The following is a 14902-nucleotide window of genomic DNA, read 5'->3' on the forward strand; positions in this document are numbered from 1 at the left end:
TGGATTTTACCGCGATGATGGTGTGTGTGTATAAGACTTTCAATATACTGTGCATTACTTCAATTGTAGGACGAGCCGCAATCTTACCTTTTATTGAATGGACTGTCACTGGATATGACATGAGTGGACTCAAGACCAAGGAGGAAGTGGATGCGCTGGTAGAAAGACCTGGCAGTCTGAAAGAAAGAAGAGCAACAATCAAAATCCATGCAAAAAAACAAACCATCAAATAAATATTCATTCGAACCATCTTAGTTAATCTGATATTCTATTTTTATAAATTAGAAATCAAACTCAAGAATGAATGCTCAAACCTGCTGAGGGGCCAGTGAAGAGGAGAACTGGCTAAGGACTTCCACTGGGTCAGGTGATCCTTTGCAATACAACTGGTTCTGACAGGAGGGCTGCAGACAGCAGTCTGGATCCATACAGTCAGTCAAGCCATCTGAAAACACACACACACACACACACACACACACGCACACACACACACACACACATGCGCACACACACACACACACACACACACACACACAGACACACACACACACACGCACGCGCGCACGCACACGCACACGCAAGCGCGCAAGCACACACGGACACACGCACGCAAACACAAACCCTGAGGAGAGTTTTGGACTTGGGAATTATTAGCTCACGTATTGGGAGATGTCAGTCAAAATTTCAAGTTGGTTAAATGGGAAAAGAGATGGAAAGTAAGAATGGGAAAACAAGCAATGAGAGGTAATAGGGGATAGCGATGAAAATTAGGAATACCGTATTGGCCCGAATATAAGACGACCCTGATTATAAAATGACCCCATCTTTTTCAAGACTCAAGTTTGAAAAAATTCTTTTTGAACACCAAATTAAATTTTATACAGAAAATAATTACAGTACATCTGAAACAAATGATTATAACAATATATTCAAGAGCAAAAGCATGCAAAAAACACCTTCTTATATTCGGGCCAATATGGTAATTAGCAATCCAGCAAAAACAAAGTGGGAATCTGGAAGGAGTAGAAGATGGGGAACAGATGAAGATTAGAGAGAAGTATGGACACATAGAAATAGTTATACGTCAGGTAATGTTATCTGGACTGCTATTTTGTACCTGTGAGTTTATCAAAGTCAGGTGTACTTCTGGTGACTAGATTACAGACACACACTCACAAAAGCACCCAATGTCTCCCAGGCTCATCTCCCTTTGCAGTCGCCTGTTACCTTCATGTTGTTTTTCCAGGTCTTAAAATATCTGCTACATTCCCATCCAACAGAGTCATGGCTTTTGGCTTTAATGTTGTAGTATAAAGCAGCATCTGCTGCTGTTTATTTTTTGTTTTGTTTTAGAAGAGATTCCTGTCTACCTTTTATTTATGACTGCAGACTTTCTTTGAGATATAGCTTTGTGTTTTCATAAGTCCATCTGTCTTGCAAGGTTACGAAACCAATACTGCTTCACAGGCTAGTCCCATCCAGAACAATTAGTATTCCTAACATAAATTGTTACAGAACCATACATTTTTTTTGCTAGAATAGGTTAGACTTGACCTACATATTACAATAGGACTCATTCAAAGTTCATAGCACAGCAATATGTACTATTGGGAGCAAAAAACTGGGATATTAAATGGTCTTCTGCCTTCTGCAACACAGTTCCAATTAAATAATTGTCAAGTACATAAATATCTTTCATCCACTTAACTATATGTCAACATACCTCCTTCATTGTCTTTGCCATCAGTGCAAAGGGTTTCCATGGCTACATGACATCCTGCTCCTCTCCATCCTGACTGACAGATGCAGTGCCAGCCACTGGCCTCTAGGGTGCATCTCCCATTGTTGTTGCAGAGACCTGGACAACCCTCTGTGCAGGAAAAAAAAAAAAAACACATTTCCAGAGTTAGAGAGTGAGTGGGATGGAATCACAGGTGGCCAGTAGGGTGTGAAATAGGTTTCAACCAATATACATTTTGCAAAGTTGGTGGAAATGGTAAATCACAATGTGAAAGATGACTGTTTCTTCACCTCAGCAAACCCAGAGAAACTAAAGTAAGGCCAACATGGGGAAAATACAATTCAAAGAAAGAGGCCAAGGTGAGGAGTTGTCAGCTGGGTCACATCCTCCTACAACACACTAAAGGCCCCTCCAGGCTCATTCTAATGAAATAAAAAAAAAATAATAATGTGATCTTTAACATTGTACCATGACGTTATCCACGTTAGCCTCAGCAATTGTTAGTAAAACAAAAAAGATAAATGGCTTGGGCTTAAAAATGAATTACACATATATTTTGTATGTACATAAATGAGTAGAACAGAACAAAATACAAATGTATATTAATTCCCTAAAAATTCTGTATAATTAGGAAATAATTATCAGACGTGCAAATATGCAATATGCAATTCTTTGTGTGAACAGACTAGTCCAGTTATCATGGTACATGATACTTGTGAACATGTACTGTATAAATATAGACAATGTATATAAGAAACGTCAAAAACAATCCCTTCCAAGATGTGGGAGAATTTGCCTTGTTTTGGTTTAAAAAAAAAGTCTGCTGATTTTATTTAGGGTGACAATTAATTAATGTGTATTCTTAAAAGTATCATAAAACTCATCAGTTCAGTTTACACTTCATACAGTTTAGTTGCAAAAACAATACAATTTTTAAGCGATACATTTTTTTGTCATATTTTGGTGATCTGACATTTGAGATCATTAGTCTCGTGTGATGCCGGACCAAATTATGTTTCAAACTCTGAACATATAATTTTTTTGTGTGGTCAATTTGACTTGGTAGATTAATTGTAAATATTTGTAAAAGCTCAACTCACTGGCACTGTACTATAAATGTAATCTAATGTAATAGCTCCAATGCATTCCAGATGTCTTGATAATCAGATTATTGAATGTTACAAATGTTTTGCATTGATAATTATATCTATATATATATATATTTTCTTGCCTAGTTTATCTTTTTGCCTCTTTTACATTTCATTGCTAACTCTTGCACTGTGTGTATTTCTGCATCTTCTCTATATCTTGATCTCTTGTGTTTTTCTTGTGTATTTTGTATTTTACTGCTACTGGACACAGAATTTCCCTGAAGGAGTAATCCCAAGGGATTAATAAAGTTGAGTCTAAGTCTAAGTCTAAGTCTATATATATATATATATATATTTATTCATATATACACCCCTCCGTGAGTCGTCACCTTACCGTGGTGGAGGGGTTTGCGTGTCCTAGGTGAGGGGCCAGACAAAGCACGGCCCAGAAAGCCCCTTATGACGAAAAAGACACATGGACTCAGATTTCCCTCGCCCGGACGCGGGTCACCGGGGCCCCCCTCAGGAGCCAGGCCTGGAGGTGGGGCTCAAAGGCCTTCGCCCATGGGGCCTGGCCGGGCACAGTCCGAAAAGGAAACGTGGGTCCCCCTTTCCATGGGCTCACCACCTGTAGGAGGGGCCAAAGGGGTCGGTAGGGTGCACTGTGAGCTGGGCGGCGGCCAAAGGCAGGGACCTTGGGGGTCTGATCCCTGGCTGTAGAAGGTGACTCTTGGGACATGGAATGTCACCTCTCTGGCTGGAAAGGAGCCCTAGATGGTGTGCGAGGCAGAAAAGTTCCGACTACATATAGTCAGACTTGCCTCCACACACAGTTTGGGTTCCGGTACAAGCCCTCTCGAGAGGGGCTGGACTCTCTTCCACTCTGGAGTTGCCCACGGTAAGAGGTGTCGAGCAGGTGTGGGTATACTTATTGCCCCCCAGCTGGGCGCCTGCACATTGGGGTTCACCCCGGTGAATGAGAGGATAGCCTCCCTCTGCCTTCAGGTGGGGGGGGCGGGTCCTGACTGTTTTTTGTGTCTATGTACCAAACGGCACCTCAGAGTACCCACCCTTCTTGGAGTCCCTGGAGGAAGTGCTGGAGAGCACTCCTTCTGGGGACTCCATTGTTCTACTGGGTGACTTCAATGCTCACGTGGGCAATACTAGTGAGACCTGGAAGGGCGTGATTGGGAGGAACGCCCCCCCCCCCCCCCCCGATCTGAAGCCAAGCGGTGTTCTATTATTGGAATTCTGTGCTCGAAACGGATTGGCAATAATGAACACCATGTTCAAGCATAAGGGTGTCCATGTGTGCACCCTAGGCCGCAGTTCGATGATCGACTTTGTAGTTGTGTCATCGGATTTGCGGCCGCATGTTTTGGACACTCGGGTGAAGAGAGGGGCAGAGCTGTCAAGTAATCACCACCTGGTGGTAGGTTGGCTCGGATGGTGGGGGAAGATGCCGGTCCGACCTGGCAGACCCAAACGCTCTGTGAGGGTCTGCTGGGAACGTCTGGCAGAATCCCGTGTCAGGAAGAGCTTCAACTCCCACCTCCGGCAGAGCTTTTCCCACGTCCCGGGGGAGGCGAGGGACATTGAGTCCGAGTGGACCACATTCCGCACCTCCATTGTTGAGGCAGCCGACCGGAGCTGTAAGGTCGTTGGTGCCTGTCGTGGCCGCAATCCCCGAACCTGCTGGTGGACGCCGGCGGTAAAGGATGCCATTAAGCTGAAGAAGGAGTCCTATCGGGTCGTTTTGGCCTGCAGGACTCCGGAGGCAGCTGACAGGTACCGGATGCCAAGCGGAACGCGACTTCGGTGGTTTCTGAGGCAAAAACCCGGGCGTGGGAGGAGTTTGGCGAGGCCATCAAGAATGACTTCCGGACGGCTTTGAGGAAATTCTGGTCCACCATCCGGCGTCTCAGGAGGGGGAAGCAGTGCACCGTCAACACTGTTTACAGTGGAGATGGCGTGCTGCTGACCTCGACTCGGGAACGTTGTGAGTCGGTGGGGAGAATAGTTCGAAGACCTCAATTCCACCGAAACGCCTTCCATTGTGGAAGAAGGGCTTGGAGACTCTGAGGCGGACTCTCCAATCTCCGGGGTCGAAGTCACTGAGGTAGTTAAAAAACTCCTCGGTGGCAAGGCTCTGGGGGCTGATGAGACCCGCCCGGAGATCTTAAAGGCTCTAGATGTTATGGGGCTGTCATAGCTGACATGCCTCTACCACATTGCGTGGACATCGAGGACGGTGCCTCTGAATTGGCAGACTGGGGTGGTGGTTCCCCTCTTTAAGATCGGGGACCGGCGGGTGTGTTCCAATTACAGGGGAATCACACTCCTCATTCTCCCTGGTAAGGTCTATTCAGGGGTGCTGGAGAGGAGGGTCCGTTGGGAGGTCAAACCTCGGATTCAGGAGGAGCAGTGTGTCTTCCGTCCTGGCCGTGGAACAATGGACCAGGTCTACACCCTCGGCAGGATCCTCGAGGGGGCATGGGAGTGCGCGCAACCAGTCCACATGTGTTTTGTGGACGTGGAGAAGGCGTTCGACCGCGTCCCTCGGGAGGTTCTGTGGATGGTGCTTCGTGAGTACGGGGTGCCGAGCAAACTGATCAGGCCGGTTTGGTCCCAGTATCACCGATGCCAGAGTTTGGTTCGCATTTCCGGCAGTAAGTCGGATTCGTTCCCAGTGAGGGTTGGACTCCGACAAGGCTGCCCTTTGTCACTGATTCTGTTCATAATTTTTATGGACAGAATTTCTAGGCGCAGCCGAGGCGTTGAGGGTGTCCGGTTTGGGGACCTCAGCATCGCATCTCTGCTTTTTTTGATATCCAGCTCTCACTGGAGCGGTTCACAGCCGTGAAGCGGTCGGGATGAGGGTCAGCACCTCCAAATCTAAGTCCATGGTCCTCGGTCGGAAAAGGGTGGAAAGCCCTTTCGGGATCTGGTATGAGATCCTGCCCCAAGTGGAGGAGTTCAAGTATCTTGGGGTCTGTTCAGGAGTGAGGGGAGGATGGAGCGCAGGATCGACAGGCGGATCGGTGCACCGTTGGTAGTAATGCGGACTCTGTAGTGGTCCGTCGTGGTAAAGAGAGAGCTGAGCCAAAAGGCAAAGCTCTCAATTGAACGGTCGATTTACGCTCCTACCCTCACCTATGGTCACGAGCTATGGGTCGTGACCGAAAGAACGAGAACCCGGATACAAGCGGCCGAAATGAGTTTTCTCCGCAGGATGTCCGGGCTCTCCCTTTATATATATACACACATATATACAGTGGAGCCTTGGTTTTCGAACACAATCCGTTCCAGAAGGCTGTTTGAGAAGTGAATCGTTCAAATTTCGAATCATAATTTCCCATTACAAATAAATGAAAAAAAAATAATCCATTCCAAGCCCAAAAAACCCCCGCCTTTTTTAAGCATTTTTTCATTTTTGTCCAATCGCGTAACTGCAGCGCACCACCCAACGCACAACCGTAGCGCGTCGCCGACCGCGCAACTGCACTGACCTGGTCACATTATTGTGACCGAGCGGTCGCTAAAATTTAGAAAATATTTTTAAAGTCCTAATGGACTTTCCAAAATTTAAGTGGACCTCAGTGCGCAGGGAGCTTAATTTGGTCCGATCGTGCAACCGCAGCGCGCCTGGCGCTCAGTGTCACATTGCTTTAGGAGCGTCTTTGTGTTTTAGGATGGCTTTACTGCTCCCACTTGCTTCCTTTGGAGGCATGATTAGAGTTGATGCAATCCTCAGAGTAACGAGAACGTAATAACAAACGGAGTCAGTTGGCATGAGGGTCCTCTCGGCTCATCTCGCGAGGTTCGACAACCGAATTTCGTCCGACATCCGAAGCAAAAAAATCTCAAATTTTTTGTTGGAATACCGATTTGTTCGAGAACCGGGACGTTCGAAAACCGAGGCTCCACTGTATATATATATATATATATATATATATATATATATACACATGTATATATATATATATATATATATATATATATATATATACACATGTATATATATATATACACATGTATATATATATGTACACATATATATATACACATATATATACACACATATATATATATACTATAGTAGTAAGTAAGTAATGTGTTAATGATCAAATAAAAATTTGTGAATAATTTCCCATATAAGTTGCTCCTGAGTATAAATTGCCCCCCTACCCAAACTAAAAATAAACGCGGCTTATATATATGTATGTATATATATATATATATATATATATATATATATATATATATATAATATATATATATATATATATATATATATATATATACACATTATTTTTCTATAATTATCAATGCAAAATGCTTTTCTATTTTTTTCCTTTCATTTTTCCATTTTGATTTAACTTATTTGCAGGATATTATTGGCCATCTCAATAAGAATGCCCATATACTGCAAGAATGCCCATATACTGCGATGTGGAATTTATATATATATATAAAAAAAAAAAAACACCTGTCTTCAAAAATCCATATTGGTTCAAGCCCCAAAGAAACATTGTTATATACAATAAACCAACAATCAGCTGTCAGTCTATTATACAATTTAATGACAAAGAAGACAAATCAATTAAACCAAAGGTGAGACGACTGAAATGTTGTAGTTTCACATGAACCACTTGGATATCCTACAGCCAAATAATTTATGCACTATACAGCTTTAAAACCAAATTGCTTTTCAAATGATTAGTCATTTAGTTTATATAGATATACAGTAATACATAATGCTAAGGGGGCACTGAAAAATACACAATTATCCAACAAATGTTTTAAACACAAGTGCAATTCGATACCAAGCAACCAGTTAAACAATTGTACTTTCTTTAAAATGAAGTTCCTATGATTCACATTCGCAACACTGATTTTCTTTAAACCAATAATTAATGCCTGTGGGGGTTACAAAACACAGGTTCAAATCCATGTGAAAACACAACCGGCAAAGAGAGCCACACAAAATTTGATGGTCATATGCATGCTATAAAGACTCTACTTGATGCATCTCTGAAGCATTCCACACAGCTCATTTGCAAAATTACAACTTTCAAAAACAAAGCAAAGCCTTTATGAGGAGACAAAATGAGGAATGGAGCTTTGTGAAGAAGGGTGGAGGTACAGGATAGAGCAAGGCATCATGAAGATAATCAGAAGACAGAGGGACAGTAAGTTGCTAAATCAACACAGACGTTTACATCAGGTCCCCCAGTGCAAGACATCAGGGGCACATTTTGGACTGTGGTGTGTGTGTAACTAATAATAAAAAGCCCCATTCCTAAAATAAATATACATATAGCACAAATTGCACCAAAATGGTGAAAAATATACAACTACACGGAAGGACACGTAAAGAACAAAAAAAAGAAAAAAAACAAACAAACCATAATAGTGTTTGAACTGTTTGTACTATTGGACATTCAAGCCTGTAAATAAGCATTTGACATGAATGGATTACCTTTATATCCTGAGAAAAGGAGAGGGCACGAAGAAGAGAGGGAGGAAAATTAGGGGAAAAAAAAACATAAATTGAACAAAGGCAGCAAAATACACTTGGCAATGAACAGATAGATGGAATTTGCATCCAAAAGAAGAGCACAGCAAGAGGGGCTGGGATCATGGGAGTGCAGTGAAGGAAAACTAACAGAGAAAGATGCGGTCACTATGTCTGACGTATGCATTCATACACACAAAATATATAAAAAATCCAAAAACGTTTTTGCTCGCATTTTCATGCCGTCACCTCAAAAAAATCTGAGAACTTCTCTATATAAGCCAATTTCTCTCAAATATTGTTTGCAAATCTGTCTAAAACTGTTCAGTGACCACTGTTGCTTTGGCGATAAAATCCATCCACTCACAGTTGTGGCATATGGTGACTTTTGCAAAAGTGTGGCATAGAGTGCCCACAATAAAACCTCACTCTAAAATATGCAGTTTTACTTTACTGGGCCTCTGGCGTTTGGCTGAAGTTTCAGAAAAACACTCACAATGTAGTGTGACCACCATTTGCCCCACGCAGTGAAATACATTTGCATAGAGTTAATTTGGTTGTTTATTGTGGACTGCAGAATGACTTCAATGGCTGCGCCAAAGTGTTGGATACTGGTCGAAGAAAAACATGATGTATCTGTAGCATGGCATCGCCTTGCATGTCAGTTTTGGCTTCCAAAGAATCGTGTAGAGATCCTTGCAATGGGAGCCTGTGCATCCGCATGCTGCAACATGAGGTGATAAATGGCACAACAACGGGCGTCGGGATCTCATCACTGTATGTGAATCGAGAATGCCATCAATAAAATTAATCTGTTAATTTTCTACAACATAGGCCTGCGCATACCAAAACCCTACTGCCACACTCGGCCCCACAACCCACAACATTGACATTACCAATGACCTCGCCCACACTACTACACATTTGCCATCTGAGAAAAGAACATTCAGTCACAGGGTACAGCTCTAGTGGACATTCATGCAGTCAGTAAGCCTGACTTGACGCTCAAAACTTGTGACATCTGTTGCATTGTGCCGTGAAATAAAACTGCTTACTTTAGGCCCGCTGCACATCGCTTGATGCGACCGAATCAGACTGGATAGACATAGTATACTGGATAGATAGATAGATAGATAGATAGATAGATAGATAGATAGATAGATAGATAGATAGATAGATAGATAGATAGATACATAGATAGATAGATAGATAGATAGATAGATAGATAGATAGATAGATAGATAGATAGATAGATAGATAGATAGATAGATAGATAGATAGATACTTGATGCATCACATTAGGGAAATTGGACAGACAGATTTGTGAAAAATAATTCAGGAAAATAGGTCTTTTGAGCACATGAAAAAAGTGTTTTTAGTTCAAGTCCTGAAAAATGGGTGGAAAAACAAGCCTGAGCCGGTTGCCAGCCAATCGCAGGGCACACAGAGACAAACAACCATTCGCACTCGCACTCACACTTAGGGACAATCTGGTGTGCTCAATCGGCCTACCGAGCATGTTTTTTGGGATGTGGGAAGAAACCGGAGTGCCCGGAGAAAACCCACACGGGCCCGGGGAGAACATGAAAACTCCACACAGGAAGGGCCGGAGGTGGAATCGAACCCGCACCTTCCTAACTGTGAGGCAGACGTGCTACCCAGTGTGCCACCGAGTACGAATTTATTTTGAAAAATATAAAAATATTGGCGATTCTCTCCAATTACAGTCAAACCTCGGTTTTCTACCACAATCCGTCCCAGAAGGCGGTTCGAGAAGTGAATCGGTCGAATTCCGAATCTATTTTTCCCATTACAAATAATGGAAAAAAAAAATATGTTCCAAGACTAAAAAAACCCCGCCTTTTTAAAGCATTTTTTCATTTGCGCATTTTTGGCCGATTGCGGAACTGCAGCGCACCGCCGACCGCGCAACTGTAGCGCGCCGCCGACCGCGCAACTGCACTGCACTGGTAGCATTATTGTGACAGAGCCGTCGCTGAAATTTAGAAAATATTTTTAAAGTCCTAATGTACTTTCCAAAATTTAAGTGGACCTCAGTGCGGAGGGAGTTTAATTTGGTCCGATCGCGCAACCGCAGCGCACGCTCACTGTCGCATTACTTTAAGTGCGTCTTTGTGTTTTAGGATGGCTTTACTGCTCCCACTTGCTTTCTTTGGAGGCATGATTAGGGGTTAATACAATCCTCAAAGTCACGAAAATACAATAACGAACGGAGTCAGTCGGGATCCGGGCCGCGCGGTCGGGTTTTCTCGGGTCCTTTCGGCTCATTTCGCGAGGTTCGACCTCTGAATTTTGTTCGTCAACCGAAGCTAAAAACTCGAAAGTTTAAAGAACAAAAAAGTTCGAATTCCGATTTGTTCGAGAACAGGGACGTTCGAAAACCGAGGTTTGACTGTACATCCGTCGGTTCAGGTCAAGACGCTGTCTCGGTCACATGACATGTCACCTCAGTCGAGCCCGCGAAGCAAGCAAATATGAGCAAGAAACAGAGATGTTTGGAAAGCTTCTTCGGAAAGGGAAAAAAGCCCAATGAGGAGACAGAAGAAGAAGAGGCTACGATTTCTAACAAAAGGAAAGCTGCATTTAAAAGAACATTTCTGGAGTCCTACTTAAAATATGGATTTATCGCCACACTCTGACGCGCCAAGCCATAATATGCATAATATGTGGCGACAGGCTAGCTAACGAGGCAATGAAGCCTTCAGAACTGCTTCGGCACATGGAGACCAAGCTTCCTGTATTAAAAGACAAAAACCTTAACCACTTCGGGTGTCATTGTCTCCGATTACGCCTAGATGGGACCGGCTCGTTTCTGAGAAACAAGCTCATACTAATTCAACATAATGGTGAGTTTTATTTTCATGTCGTTTATACTTGTTTTTATGCCAGTCGTATCATTTTATTTCATCATGTTTATATATTTACTATAAATTTATTACTTATTTATATTAATATATTATTTATTGATATAAAGGCCGGTCCGCGAAAATATTTAAATACGTTTTATTTCATTGTATTTACATATTTACTATAAATGCATTATTTATTTATATAAATGGATTATTTATTTATATAAAGGCCGGTCCGTGAAAACATTTCTGTCACGTAACCGGTCCGTGGCGCAAATAAGGTTGATGAACATTAAGGCCACTAGCTGTCATTTTTGTAAAAATAACTGCGAGCAGGGTTGGAAAGTTCACTAAAAATATTAAAAACATAGTTGCATCTAAACCGTTTCAACAACTTTCAAAATAATATGTTTTACTTTGACTTCATGGTCAATATGAGGGGACACCGTACTCTTTTAAAGGGAAAATCATTTATTTATTCATTGTTATAATTTATTATATTTTATATATTTATTTATTTTTCATTCATTTCATCTAGTGTTGCACACAGTGGTCCACAGTGTGTACAGGGAGCTTGTGTGTTTGCATAGACACTTGAAAAATTAGAGGGAACATTGGTCGTCACTGAGATTTATACATGTTTGTATGTTTGCAGCTTCTCTGTCAATAAAATGTTACGTTAATAAAAGGCATGTGTCCCCAAAGAACCATTTCTTTCCTGACAATCTTCTTTGTGTATATTCTTACAAATGGTAATTAAACATTAAAACACCTGCGACTTATAGTCCGGTGTGGTTTATATATGATCAAAACAAAAGTTTGCCCTAATATTAGCTGGTGCATCTTATAATCAGGTGCGGCTTATAGTCCAGAAATTACGATAGTCATTGTATTCCTAACCTAGAATGCCAGAAATTAATGCCACCTGTCATAACGTCAGTCAAACACGATCTTTAAAGAAAAAAATTGTATTGCGGTGAGTATGAGCCTGATTTGGTGATGGTTGAATTCTATTATTTTGCATTATATTATCATTATGCTTTATAAACTGTGTTACTTTAGCAATGTAGATATTGGCAACAGATGCATGCTGAAAAAATGATGGTGAAAAGCAAAGAATGAGGAAAGCCCGGTGTGAAGAAGAAAAAGTGTACAGTACCTTTTACTCGATTATCTGGATTGTGAGCTTTTTTAAAAGCGAGGGCAGAAAGAAAGAAAGAAAGAAAGAAAGAAAGAAAGAAAGAAAGAAAGAAAGAAAATTTAGCTACACAGCATGTGATGTAAGAAGTAAATATCAAATTAGACACATGGAATTTTGAGAAAACAATTAAAGGTATGTTAATTAAAAACCATTTGTACTGTCAATCACAGGGCCCCGCTGAAGCACATCCTAACCAAGACATAAAGTTTATAAACCTGTAATTGTTAAAACACAAATTTAATTGGTGATGGTGTCAGCAGTGCCCTCCAACAAAAATAATAACTAATGGGAAAACAATTCCAATTTCTGTTTAGAGATGGAAGGATTGAAGAACAAGTCTTGTTAGTTTTATGTGTAGCTGATTGTCAGCTTCAGTGTACAACCCCTCTAAACAAACAGGGGGCTTGTTGGCTAAGCACTAAATGGATTTCTCCTCATCTCATTGTTGTTCTCTCGTGGCATCCTGCACCCTGTGAGTCAGTTTGAATGGGAGTGTCTAAGTGATAATAACTGAAGCCAATTTGCAGCGATTTGACAGTGAAACTATGGCTGTCAGTCTGTTTGACACTGAATAGGATTTTAAGTGGTGGCTTTGGCGATGCAGTGCTAAATGTTTAAGCTTGTTAACTGGTGTCCAGCTATAAACCTTTGTGTCTCACTCTATTTCTTTTTGCATTCCCACTGTCAGAATTGTTAGAACTACCCATGTCACTTTGTAAAAATATTCTGCTGCAGTAACAACCATGGTGCGATATTTAAAAGATGAGGTTGAATCACTGTGGTCCATTATTAAGTTTGAGAGAAATGGGAAGAACAGCCAATGTGCTCTTACTCAAAGTTATCTTCTGACCACAAATAGAAAGACGTTGCCATTTACTGAAACATCTTCTAGTTTCAATGGTGGGATACACTCTATTGCACTAATATGATGATGTCATGACTGATCATTAGAGATGGGAATTGAGAACCGGTTATTTTTGTGAGCCAGTTTCAACTTTATCAATTCCTTGCTGTTTGCGATTTTGCTCCTAACTCCCTTAACGATTCCAGTCAGCACGAATGACGTCACTACGCACGTTAGCGACGTAAACAATGATGGCACCTGTGACGGAGAAGTGCTCCAAAGTTTGGTTACATTTCGCTAAGAAGGATGAGAAGAGAGCGACATGCAATCCTTGCAATGTTGAAATGTCAATAAAGGGAGGAAATACCTCTAATATGCAAAAGCATTTTACACGCAGCATACCATTAGTTTAACGGAATGTCGCGTGTTTGATCCGCTGCGGAGGGTCAGTCAACAACCTAGTACCAGCAGCAACATTAGCCCGAGCCCGACGTGCAGTTTTACTGCAGGTAACTAACTAACGGAGGCAGGGAGGAGCAACATTTCTATGGAAAGGGCTGAGGAATGTCATCGTGCAGTGACAAACTTTGTAGTTAAATGCTTGCACCCATTTGCCACTCAAGAAGCCCCTGATATTCTGTAGGTGATGATTTGTATTGTAGGAGAATATTTGCATTCTTCACTCTTTTTTGGGTTTGTAACGTCATAATTACACAAAAGTGCAGTATATAAAATAAAATGATCATAACTGTTTATGTGCGTCTTTTATCCACAAATGAGGATCAATAAGAGAATCGATAAACACTTGAATTATTAAACAGAATCGAAAATGGAATTGGAATTGGATACATCTTATATGTGACATCTGGAAATGGAAGGTCACGGGTTTAAGTCTTGCTACAGAAAAACGTGTGTGTGTGTGTGTGTGTGTGTGTGTTTGTGTGCGTATGTGTGCGTACGTTTGCGTATGTGTGTGTATTATGTGTGTGTACGTGCAATCAACTTACCAATATTACAGTGCTCTCCAGTCCAGCCCTGGTCACACTCACACTTCCCCTCCTTACACACACCGTTTTTGCTACACATTGGGTGACAGGCCTTCTGATCACATACGGTTCCAGTCCATCCCTCCTCGCACCGACACAGACCACCGTAACAAATACCATGACTTCCACAGTCCACTTCACACACCTCTGTTGAGAGAATGCAAATATATTACATGATTAATAAATTAAACTGTACATCAACATCAGGAGCAACCGCTGGTTAAGGGTCTTTGGTGGGGTTATGGTGCAGTAAGACCACTATCCTCCTACTTCCAAATAATGCATACATTCATTAAACAGTATGTACTCTAAATGGTGGCAGGTAATTGCTGTTTCCCACTGAACATGAGTTTGAATGTGTTGATACATTTTAAAGATTCCCACAAACCCAGATATGAGAGTAAACACTTGTTTTTTGTCAGTTGTTTATTTCCCTTTATGTCACTAAGAGTTTAGTTTTTTGTGGTTGTTTTAATTTGAGTAGTATAGGTTATAGATCATAAATAGTGAAACAAGTTGTGAAATCATTTATCTTGATCTCATTTGGCAAAACATTTAACTTCAAAACAGGGATGTACATTTTATATCCAC

At 41.6% G+C, this 14902-nt stretch overlaps 1 protein-coding gene across 13 annotated transcripts in view; it reads right to left on the bottom strand.

Moving 5' to 3' along the window:
* The window catches only part of LOC125969391 (teneurin-3), a 519170-nt gene that overhangs the window by 140531 nt on the left and 363737 nt on the right, over positions 1-14902 (bottom strand). For 11 of the 13 annotated variants that reach the window (XR_007481537.2, XM_049721351.2, XM_068650689.1 and 8 more), the window contains 5 exons: positions 14273-14458; positions 12380-12406; positions 1724-1870; positions 315-445; positions 88-176 (listed from right to left, as the gene is read on the bottom strand). Coding sequence is in view for 12 of the 13 variants with exons in the window: in XM_049721351.2 (XP_049577308.1) it covers positions 88-176; positions 315-445; positions 1724-1870; positions 12380-12406; positions 14273-14458 (580 nt within the window). In the remaining variant the exon portion in view is untranslated. The remainder of the gene's footprint in view (positions 1-87; positions 177-314; positions 446-1723; positions 1871-12379; positions 12407-14272; positions 14459-14902) is intronic. The other 2 variants (XM_049721347.2, XM_049721348.2) reach the window with 1 other exon arrangement.

The sequence above is a fragment of the Syngnathus scovelli genome, chromosome 5 (genome assembly GCF_024217435.2).
Source record: "Syngnathus scovelli strain Florida chromosome 5, RoL_Ssco_1.2, whole genome shotgun sequence".
In the NCBI taxonomy this organism is placed as follows: Eukaryota; Metazoa; Chordata; class Actinopteri; order Syngnathiformes; family Syngnathidae; genus Syngnathus; species Syngnathus scovelli.